This window comes from Vulpes vulpes, chromosome 15 (genome assembly GCF_048418805.1).
Source record: "Vulpes vulpes isolate BD-2025 chromosome 15, VulVul3, whole genome shotgun sequence".
Classification (NCBI taxonomy): Eukaryota; Metazoa; Chordata; class Mammalia; order Carnivora; family Canidae; genus Vulpes; species Vulpes vulpes.
In genome coordinates, this window is record NC_132794.1 from 71,260,723 (window position 1) to 71,273,080 (window position 12,358).

The 12,358-nt window shown below is 38.7% G+C and overlaps 1 protein-coding gene across 1 annotated transcript in view; it reads left to right on the forward strand.

Annotated features, from left to right (window-relative positions):
• Positions 1 to 12,358, forward strand: part of IQCH (IQ motif containing H) — a 211,794-nt gene that overhangs the window by 25,257 nt on the left and 174,179 nt on the right. The window contains exon 5 of the mRNA XM_072738887.1: positions 10,179 to 10,295. Coding sequence (XP_072594988.1) covers positions 10,292 to 10,295 — 4 coding nt within the window. The 5' untranslated portion in view covers positions 10,179 to 10,291. The remainder of the gene's footprint in view (positions 1 to 10,178; positions 10,296 to 12,358) is intronic.

Consider the following 12,358-nt stretch of genomic DNA (forward strand, 5'->3'; position numbering starts at 1 on the left):
TGATCTAATACAACGCAGCATTGTGCATTATCTGTATCTAAGATGGGAACACTCTGATTTTGTGATTTTGGATTGAATTGAGAAAGTGGTTCTCAAACTTTAATCAGAAAGAAGGTTTTAGACAGCCCAGGTGGGGGTGGCTCAGCGGTTTAGCGCCGCCTTCAGCCCAGAGCGTGATCCAGAAATCCTGGGATCGAATCCCACGTCAGGCTCCTTGCATGGAGCCTGCTTCTCCCTCTGCCTGTGTCTCTGCCTCTTTCCCTCTGTGTCTTTCATGAATAAATAAATTTTTTAAAAAAGAGGTTTTGAGGACTCTGGACATTATGAAAAATAAAATGGTAAGAGATGAGAAAAGAGCAGATAAGGGTTACTTCCCAGATTGTCGCTCTGAGTCCTGCCTCACTTAGCAGTTGGTGGGTGGCAGGTTTTGCCTATGAGAAGGTAGTTGCAGGCAGGTCTGGGTCATGTCTGGTGTCCAACCTGGATGCCAGGTGGATGAGCCAACCACTGTGAGCTCTGTCTTCTCCCAAGAAGCCAGGCTTTACGAGAGCAGCAACTTTTAATAAAATACCGCTTCTTATCAATGGATTTTTATTGAAAGGTTTTGAAATACAGACCTAATGGCATCTAACCCCTTAATGCTTTAACAGGATCTTTAAAAATGAACATATTCTGGGCGGGCTCAGTTGGTTAAGCAACTGGCTCTTGGTTTTACCTCAGGTCATGATCTCATAGTTGTGGGAGTGAGCCCCGCTTCAGGCTCTATGCTCAGTAAGGAGTCTGCTTCAGATTCTCTCCCCTGTTTACTCTCTCTCTTTCTCTCTCAAATAAATAAAGTCTTTTTTAAAAAGAGCATATTCCTACTTGCCCACAATAACATTATCATACCTAAAAAATGAGAAATAAGTCATGAATATAATAAATACTCAGGTCACACTTAAATTTCCCCAATTAATCCTCAAATGGCTTTTACCAATCCTTTATCCAAAGCTGGATCTGCTAAGATATATTCATTGTATTCGATTATTTCTCAAGACTCTAATAATCCAAAGCAGAGATACTCTGTTCAGTTCATGGCTGTAATCCATACCCTGCCCTAAGTAGGCTCTCAGTAGAAGACAACATCATGGTTAGAAGTAGGAGTTCATGGCTTGGCTCCACCATGTCCTACCTGTCCTTTGGTGGGTCACTTAGCCTCTCTGTCTGTGCCTTAATTCCTCATCTGCAAAATGGACATAAGGACAGCCCCTACCTCATAGAGCTGCTGTAAGGATAAGTGAGTTAACACATGTAAATGTGTTTATAACAGTGCCCTATGTGTGGTGACTGTTCTACAAGAGTCAATTCTTATTATTTGCTAATGGATATTTATCAACCTCAATGATGTACTTAATATGTGCCAGACACTTTAGGCATCAGCCAAACCTCTCTGCTCTCATGGAGCTTACATTCTAGTTGGGGTCGGGCAGTCATCAGGAAAAGAAAAAATGATTTGCAAAGTAAATATATAGTATGTTAGTTGGTGAGAGAAAAGCTAGGGGAGGAACCTAGGGACATCGGATGGTCTCATCTGTAAGGTGACACTTGAGCAGAAATGTAATGGACATGAGGGAATATCTTTGGCTATTTGGAGGAAGAACATTCCAGCCAGAGGAAACAACATGTAAAGACCCTGCCTTAGGAGTACGAATGATGCGGCAAGGTTGGGGTTTGAAGCAAATGGTCAAGAAGGAATTCTTGAGATGTCTTAGGTACAAAAAGGTGGTTTTATTAAAGCAGAGAACAACGTCTGCGGGCAGAAAGGGCTGCTCTGGGGTTTTGAGGGCTGACCGGTTATATAGTTTCAAGTTGGGAGGGGTTAGGGGTAGTGTAAGTCTCTCAGGAATTTTGAAAGCAAGGTCATTTATTACTATCTAGTAAAAACTTAGTCATGAGACCCTTCAGAAGGATATCAGTGGGTCCTACGCTTGGAGGATGACTACCAGCATATATCTTGTGGAGTATAAACAAAGGAAGTTTCTAAAGGAATTTTTATGTGTCAAAGGAGACTTGCAGGGGCACCCAGGTAGCTCAGTGGTTGAGCATCTGCCTTTGGCTCAGGTTGTGATCCTGGGATCGAGTCCCACATTGGGCTCCCTGCATGGAGCCTGCTTCTCCCTTTGCCTGTGTCTCTGCATCTCTCTGTGTGTGTCTTTTATGAATAAAAAAATAAAACCTTTTAAAAAAAGAATTATAGTACATTATGATATTTTAGCATATGCAATACTGTTTTACTGTAACTGGTTACTATTCAATTGGTTTGCACATACATTTTTTAAAGAGGTTTATACTTTACAATGTACTATATCTATAGCTAATGAAACAAATGATTAAATGTGGTATTTGGGGCTATTTCTATCAAAAAGAGGCATCAAAAAGGGGCCCTTAGGACTACATCTTCTAAGAATATTATTTCTATGGGAAGATTTGATTAGCTACATATTTAGGACTTATGGAATCTTCTCCAGAAACATAAGTTACTTATTACAAGTGCAAAGACTACCCAAATTTTATTATATGGTATTCCATGGTTCAATAACATTTTAAAGGTGGCATTCCAAATTTCTCATGCCTTGCTCCATGGCTTACCAGGAAATACTAACTTCTGGGCATGCAGGAGAGTCATCATTCCCTGGCCGCCAACCTATGAGGGTAGTTTATAGCAAAGGGAGAGAGGTCATAAAATTAGCAATTGGCCCATGAGCCATAAAAATTGGACAGAATGTCACCTTTGGCACATGCTACTGCTATACCCGGATGACTACGGCACTGTGGTATACTGTAATGATAACACAAACATAGTAAAAACAAAAAAAAGCCTTTCATCACTGATAAGCTATTTCTTCAAATATTTTAATTTTAAGGGTACTATGTGCTAGATGGTAGACATACATATCTCTGTGCTGTGGGAAGCTCACGGTCTCTAGGTGGGCATTCTACAGTATGAGGAGCGCCATAATAGAGGTTTAGAAAAAATGCTCTGGTAGGGTTAGGGGGGCACGCTGGAAGCCGGGGCTTTGTTATAACCAGTAAGTACATCACCTCTAAATTCTGTTTCAAGCACAGCCATCTGCCCTCTGTGTCCTAGGCTGCCAGCTTGCATGGCACATCCTTACAATAATTCTGCAACACTGTAAGGACCTTCACTGACCTCTCATCATTTCACTATTTATCACTTTTGCCTTACTGTCCTCTTCCTTCTTAGCTAGGTTAGGTTGCATGCCTGTGACAGAAATTGTTGCTTCCCTACCCAAAACCCATGCCCCCTTCTGCATTACTGACAACTGTGGTTTTGTTCAGGGTGGCACACACCATGAGGAAGATCCCTCATTTCTGAGCCTTCCTTGCAGCTAAGTATGACCACGTGTCCCATCTGTCCAGTGCTCACCGAAGCAGCAGTCTCCTGGGGATTGGTTCTAGGAAATGTTTTGCTTTCCTGATGAAAGGGTACAGTCAGGGCACCTGGGTGGCTCAGCAGTTGAGCATCTGCCTTTGGCTCAGGGAGTGATCCTGGGGTCTCAGAATCCAGTCCAGCATCAGGGTCCCCATAGGGAGCCTGCTTCTCCCTCTGCCTATGTCTCTGTCTCTCTGTGTGTCTCTCTTAAATAAGTAAAATCTTTAAAAATAATAGTAATAATAAAATGTTGGAATGAATGAATGACTTTTGTGGGGAATAGAGGAAGAGAGATGGAGGTTAGGGGGAGGTCTCCCAGAGGACCTTGTGCCTGACCTGAGCTCAAGTTTGGGAGTAAAAGTGTGCCCAGAAGACACTGAAGAGGAGAGCAGAGGACACTCCCAGAGAGGAAACAGCTCACTCACAAGGTGGAGAGAATGTATGGATGTTCATGAGGGAATGGAGACAAGGGGGCTGGAAGGTAGGAAGGGGCCAGATCATGCCCCCCATAAGGGAAACCACTGGGGGATTTGAAAGAGGTAAGAGACATCTCTTAATTAGTGATCCAATGTTCAGTCTTTCTAGAGGTTATGCAGAAGATGGATGGGCATAAAGGAGACCACATAGCAGCCATCACAGAGGTCTATGTAATAATCAAGGAGGGCAAACCAAAGTAGTGCCCGTGAGGATTGAGTGTAAAGGATCTGAGAGACAGACAGACAGGAAGTTGCATCAAGAGTGTATCACAGCATTTTTTTTTTTTTTTTCAGATCGTATTTATTCATGAGAGCCACAGAGAGAGGTAGAGACACAGGCAGAAGGAGAAGCAGGCTCCGCACAGGGAGCCTGATGCAGTACTCGATCCCCAGACCCCGGGATTATGACCTGAGCCAAAGGCAAACTCAACTGCTGAGCCACCCAGGTGCCCCCAACCAACATTTCTTTATAACACGGCAGCACGCTATGATGGAAAAAGACTTTGAAGTCCGAGACATAAATCAAATCCTGTCTCCTCACTTTGGGGTTGTAGGACCCTGAGAAGTCCCTCAACTAATTATCCTCAATGGTAAAGTAGTAAGAATATCACATACTCCCTCATGTCCTTTTATTCTCTTTTAAAAAGATTTTATTTATTCGAGGGAGCAAGCTAGAGAACCCACGTAGGGGGAGGATGGAAGGAGAGCCATAAGCAGACTCCACACTGAGCACAGAGTCTGCGGCGGGTCTTGATCCCACCACCCTAAGATCAGGACCTGAGCCAAAATCAAGAGTCAGATGCTCAACTGACTGAGCCATCCAGATGCCCTCCCCTCTTTGTCCTTTTATTATTATTTTTTTAATTTAAATTCAATTAGCCAACATAGTACATCACTGGTTTCAGCTGTAGTTTTCAGTAATTTATTGGTTGCATACAATACCCGGTGCTCACCACATCCCTCTGGTCCTATTAAAGACTAAAGCAAATCAGTCGCGCATTAGGACAGTACCCACCTATTACAGTGCCTGGCACCAAATGGGTCTGAATAAATGTTAGCTCTCTTCCCCCAACGTTTCCCATAGTCTACAATTGAACTCCTATAGTAATCAGAAAACAGGAGGGGCACATCTGACTGGAAGTAGTTAAGTCTTAAGGTTTTGTGAACCTGAGGCAGTTAGGCAGCAGCTGGGCAATTTCCAAGCAGCTTGGAGTTAAGTGGTGCTGTAATTGTGGGTCCCTTCCAACCCTAGCAGGGAGGTAAGAGGAGCGGTCCTAAAGCATACAGCGCTAGAGTTGAAACAATAACCCAACAATAAATAGATTTGAATCACACTTTAATTTTAAAGTGTTTTTTTTTATTTTTATTTATTTATGATAGTCACACAGAGAGAGAGAGAGAGGCAGAGACACAGGCAGAGGGAGAAGCAGGCTCCATGCACCGGGAGCCCGATGTGGGATTCGATCCCGGGTCTCCAGGATCGCGCCCTGGGCCAAAGGCAGGCGCTAAACCGCTGCGCCACCCGGGGATCCCCACACTTTAATTTTAAATACGACTTTTTACTTTAAAAAATTGTTTTTTTTGGACACAAAAATACAGGATGAAATCCATGTACCAACGTCCAGCGTGAATAGTTACATAATTTTTACAGTTCTTATTTCATCTCTTCCTCCATATTTTTTTGGTGCAATCTTTTTTTTTTTTTTTTAATTTATTGATTCATGGGAGACACAGAGAGGCACAGACACAGGCAGAGGGAGAAGCAGGCTCCCTGTGGGGAGCTCAATGGGGGACTTGATCCCAGGACCCCCAGATCATGACCTGAGCCAAAGGCAGACGCTCAACCGCTGAGCCACCCAGGTACCCCTTTGGTGCAATCTTTTAAAGCAAATCCCAGAAATTGTATCGTTTTACCCTTAAGCACTTCAGATAAGGACTTAAAAGAAAAAAAACCATAACTATTATCACATCTAACACATTTAACAATATATTAATACCAGAGAATTCCCAGTCCCTGTTCCATTTCCCCCAATTGTCTTATAATTGTTGTTCTAATGTTTGCATGAAGATGTAAATAAGGTCCACACAGTGCATTTGCATCTCAGTTTATCCACAACATTACCCCCTCATTTAAAAAATGCCACTTATCTGCAGAAGAAACCAGGTCATTTGTCATTGAGTTTTTCTTTGCTGTTTGGATTTGGCTGATTGCAATCTCATGGTGTCATTTTATGTTTTCCTCTGTCCCTAGTATTTCTTGTAAACTAGTGGCTTTGTCTAAAACTTGACCAGATTCGGGTAACATCTTTTTGGCAGAAACAGGTCATAGGTGGTGCTGTTTACGTCCCCTTACAGGATATCAGGAGGCAATTTCTTTTTTTCTTCTAAAGATGTTAAGATTGATCAGTGAGTCTGAGTATTACTGGCTTGATCTAGCCTTTATAAAATTCCTCTAATGGTGTTAGTAACCACTGATGTTTGCCTAAATACAGTATTTCATTAGGGATTGCAAAGCAGTGATTTTTATAAATTTCACCATTCCTTCTGCATTTATTGGTTCTATGAAGAACTGTCCCTTACCAACTCTTTGGTTCATCTGAAAAATAGATTTCTCAGAAAAACAGGATAAACGCTTGATACTTTCCTTTATCGGCTTTCAAACTAATGTATCAATTTTATCAAGTAGTTTTTTTTTTTTTTTTTTTTTTGCAAGAGGGAGAAGAACATTAAGAACTCATGGGTCTTTATATATATGAAGTGTTTCAATCCGTTACAGTCATTATGTTTTGGCCAGTAGGCTCCTGAGTAGTGCTTTATCATTGCAAGATATTTACTGTACATTAGTCATGTCCCTCACAAACAACCCCATGAAGGTAGGTATTATTACCCAGCTTTACAAATGAGAAATCCAGACCACATGGCTTGAACCACAATTTGAGGTCTATTCTTTCCATTAAATATAATAATGGTTGGAAGAATTAGAGTGTTAAAGGTGACTGGATTCTTCGTTTTTGTTTGTTTGTTGTTTTTTTTTTTCCTTCTGGTTTTAAGATTAAACAGTAGAAGTCTTTAACCAGTGGGAATATGATATTAAGCAGTATACACTTTAGAAGGCATTACTTGGGGCAAACACTGTTGAGAATAATGTTATGCTGATAATACTGTAACTTAATAAATAGCCCGTCTCAACTTTGTTTGTGAAGCATTTCGATTTTGATTACTCTGTGTGGGATCTACTGCTCAGATGTATGTCATTTTATGGTCTGCCCATGTCTGGGGAGCTGGTATTACACGCTGCCTAGTGTTTTTAATTCAGAACTTCTTTGAATAGAAACCTTAGCCTCTTATGTTTAAACCCTCATTTTAATAGCATAAGCTATTTCCTTCTTAGATAGCTTTGTGGGCATAGTAATAAAATAAATACCACAAAATCACTGATGAGATGAAAATTGAGCTCCCTGCTTCTGTGCAGCCATGTAGGTAAAACAGTAATTGGCTCTGATAATAACTTTTGTTCTTACAAACCAAAGTCTAAATGAGAGTCACATTTGATATATCTGCTTGTAATTACTATCAAAAGGAGAGAATTCAAGGTTTAGATTGTTTGGTGACATAGATAAAGTAAATCACTGCCTTTTCTTGATCAATTTAAGAAATAATTTCTGAAAATTATTTTTGATATTCATCTTACTGTTGGTAAAAGTTATCTTCCGGAGTTTGCTCTTCTGCTTAATGGAATGATTGATTTTGTTTTTCTTTTTTAAATTGACAACTATTTTTCTTGAAAAAAATCTTATTACTGGGTCTGCTAAAGAAGATTATGCTTTTAAGTGTTTTCCTATATATCTCTATAGGTGGTCTGTGAAACACTTTGAGGTTATGAATGTATTTGGTAGTGATTTGTAGTGGAACCATTTGATACATCAATGTTATTTAAATGTAGGCTCTTTTAATAGGTTTTTAAAAGGAAAATTTCATCATGTGTTATTACTATTTTGGTATACACATGTTTTGGTGCCAAAATAGTAAATATTAGAATATTAATAATTTTAAACAACCTCTCCCATTGCTTTAGAAGCCAACTAATACATAATTGGTATTACAGCCAATTCTTTTGGTCTTTTCTTTGGGATTTCCATTTCCATTTGGATTTCTTTCCATAAAGATCTACATCCATTGCCACAGAAATACAAAAAGGAGCAGAGAACTGGATTTTTATGCCACTTTTACCAATGATGCTGTATTTGATAATATCCTCCTTCCACCACTACTATAGCCACACAAAGTTGATGGAGCATAATAAAACTAAGAAAACGGCTATGGCCCACCGAGCCAATGATTCCAGAATTAAAAAGTTTTAACAAAGCTTAGACATGATAGATGAAGCTATTACCACCAGTGTATCCTGGGTTCACATTTTAAAAACACTCTAATTACAGAAACCACATCCAGTCAATATAATACATATTAGCAATTTCCTAATCCTTAGTAGGATGGAAATTATTCTGAAAGTTTAATTAAGAAGGAAAAAATTATGTTCAGGTATTAATTTCAATAAAAGAAGCACTCAGCTTCCATGCAAAAGCCCTGGAGTAGTGCTGTGAGTATGGGTTACCCATAGAAGGAAAGCGGTTTATAAATAGGCACTGCATTGTTTTTGCAGCCCCTGTACTTTGAGGAGAAGAAAAGAGATATGCTTTACTTGCAACCTGTATCCCTGCACGGGTTAAATAAAGTGGACAGCTGAGGGCAGTTATTTAGAGATTTGGCTTAAAAACTGCTATTAAAAAAAAAAAAAGGTTTGGAGTCTGTGTTAAAAAATAACTTATCTGGACAGCCACGCATTCCGTAGGTAATTCTGGAGGCTCCCCCCTCACTTTGACCTTAGGCACAGCCCATTTATGAATGCATATGATCAAATAAATAACTAGTTCATGAACTAATCTTCCTGATTGCCACAACCATCTTAACAATTGCACTAGATCACCCCCAGAACTAAGACTTTCTCAAAGGAAATTTTTTTTTAATTGCTCACAACACCTCCTTTTTCAAAAAGTCACAAAGGCTGGGTATTTTAGGATTCCATTTTTATAAAATGCCCAGAATGAGCACATCTAAAAGATAGAAAGTAGACTAGTAGTTGCCAGGCCCAGAAGGAGGAGCAAATGGGGAGTGATTATTAATGGGTATGAGGTTTCTTTTGTGGGGCGAGGAAAAATGTTCTGAAATTAGTAGTGGTGTTTGCCCAGCTTTGTGAATATGCTAAAAGCCACTGACTTACCTACTTTTAAAGGTGTGAATTTTATAGTATGTGAATTATATCACATGGCCTCAGAAACTCGGTAATGTCAAATTTAAGTGTCAGCTTACCTTTGAGCACCGAATCATAGAATGCCAAAGCTGGGGAGGATGTGTATGGCAGGGGGTATGGGGTCGGAGGAGGGTAAGGGCGGAGTTTGGAGGGTAGGGGTAAGGTGAATAGTTCTTCAAGAGACGCTCAAGTCTAATTGCTGCATTTTGCAAAGAAACTGACTTTCAAAGAAGGAAAGTGACTTACCCAAGGTAACATGCAAGCAGTCCAGGGGAAGGCAAGACTGGAACCTAGCTCTCTCCTCTTTTTCACCACCACTGTACTATCTTCTCTGGTGGTTTATAGTTAGGCATCTCAGGAGTAACTAATTTGAATTATTTAAAATGAGGAACACCTGGTTCAAGCACCATCCTTTTATTTTTTTCTAATGAACGCACACGTTTTTCCTATAGATAGCAAGATCCCTGTGAAGGAGTAAATAAATGTGTTGCGGTAAATTCACCAGTCCAAAGTGAGATTTACCTGTAAATGTCCCTTGAGGAAAGTGGCCACATTAGCAGACCAAGAGAGCCCTCTACCTGTGTATTTGTAGTATAGATTTCATTGGCAAAATCCTTGACCTGGAAAGCTAAAAATAAATCGAGACCAGGTAATTTGGTCCTTTGTCCACCTTGGTTGGCTTCTGGTATTATTTTGGAGCAAATGAGTGTGGTGTCCAAGGATATATTTGTTCGAGTAATAGGATATACAGAGGAAAATCTACAGAAAGTTCCTTTTCTGTGAATAAACAGACCAATTAGCAGCCTATATATACATATGTATATATATATAATTTTTTGCAATAAGAATGACGTTAAAATAATTATTTTCAAAGAACTTCACACTCCTTTGAGAATATATATGTCAGTAAGCATTTTTGTTCATTCAGCATGAAAGTTTCATTGTTTCTTTGTTTCAGCGAAAGATAGGGTTGAATGTAAAAATCATGCAGGATCCTGAAAACATTCACCACAGAGCTGCTGTAAATGCGAACTATGGAATCAGTTTGCCATATATTAATCAGAGAAAAGCATGTGTAAGTAATGAGTTGTTTTAATGAGCTCTTAATTTTTTTTTAAGAATCAAAAGTCATATATTTTATAAGATACAATGTAGATTTTAAGTAAAGATTTTGATCCTTAGAATTTTGGGGGGATGAAATGGAGAGGTTTTCATCCTGTTTATAATCACAAATGATTAAAACTGTGTAAATCTATTTTTTTAAAGATCTATTTATAGCCTATTAAAATTTCTCTGTTTTAGCTGATGTTCCAAAATAATCTGGTATAATTTTAACAAGGATGAAATAATTTAACAACAAAAAGAATGAATAGAGAAATTTTACATATTTTATTCTTCGATAGTTGGCTTACCACCAGAAAAAAGAATACAGCAGCATTGTATCGGCTTCAATGGCATATAATCATCCAGGACATAAAAATTAAGAATATTCTTCTAAATCTGAAGCAAGTATGGATTCATTTTCTGTCAGCAAAATGATGGGAGGGAAGAATAATCAAATGGAAATTGGCATTAAGTGATCTCAGAGTCCGTGCCTATATTTGCCATTGACTGGCTGCAAGGATTGTGGTTTCTATGTTGTGGGTTTTTCTTAGGAGATTTAAAAGTAGTGCTTCATTTTCATTGAGAAATTATTTGATTTGTGATTATTTCTAATACTGAAAACAACCACTGAGGTGACACCTATACATCTGTAAATACATTCTTAACCTTTGGCTTCTCTCAAAAGCTCTTAAATGTACACTTTGGGAAAATCAAAACTAAAAAAAGGTGCATTTTAGAATTAGATTGCAAAACCATTTCTAACCAGCATTAATCTTCTAAATTTCCTGCACAGACATTTTCATCTGCCTACTTCATTCGTGTAACTCTGAAATATATTTTTTAGTTTCTTTCTTTGTGCTTTATGTTATTCTAACAGGTTTGGCTTAAGAGCACTTTATCACAGAAATACTTCTATAGCCTAAGAAATAACCAGAAAGTTAGATATTTTTATTCCTGCTGAAACTTTATTTAAAATGTCACTGTGAATAATGTGAAAGGGTTTTTATCTGCTTCCCATGAGCCCAAAGCCCTTGAAATAAAAATATTATTTCTCTGGCTGCACAGACGGAAGCAGATTTCTCTTGTGTTGTTGTTGGTTCCCCTCCTTCAATCTAGAATTAATATTGGCTTAGCTGGTGGAGTGCTGAGGCTTTGTAGCCCAAGGCAACTGCTGCATTTCCAGCAAACTTTTCCTGATGAGTATGGAATCAAAGTTTAAAAAGGCACATCTCTAGATTTAGAGAGGATTATGCTTGACTTTAATGAATGTGAGTGACAATTCAGACATAAGCAAGAATTCAAAGTTATATCCAAAATTTGGGGCAGAACCTTAGCCATTTGTTATATTTTTTTTCCTAATTCCTAAGAGGATGAGTGCTTTGATTATTGTGCCCATGAACTTCAAACACAGAGGGTTTGGGAAAGCACTTTGCCATGCATGATATAGAGATAATATACACTCATTTGATGTATTAAAGATCCTTTTTTTTCCCCCACTAAACTTGACTCCATGAAAATCTACACCAGAGGACTTTAGAATGTATGTACATTATATACATTTTGCTCAATCTGTTAGCACTTCAATCAAAATAGTTGATACTATCGTTTCGTGTTGCTATATGTATATATGATGGTAGTAACTGAAAATCAGTATTTTCATTTTGGATTTATAAAAAAAGAAACACTGCCCAAAAGTCCCGTTAGAGAAATATTCCGGTATTGGTTTTAAACAATCACATAGAGCATTTGGGAACAGATACAGTCGTGATTTACCACTTAACAAAAATGTTTTTGAAAGCCCTTCCCCAAACTGAAGCAATGTGTCTAGTGTTGTGATGTATAGTTAATTAGAAAGGCAGCATCAAGGCTAATCGCTTTTTAGAGCTACTCTAAACACTCCAAGGGGATGATGATTTGGCTGCCGAGGGCCATGTGTTTCCTTACTTCTTATGAAATTTGTCAAAAGCCTGTAAATAATCTTTGACATTTTTGACAGAGCAAATTTGAATATGTAGTTGATTTACATGATTAGTT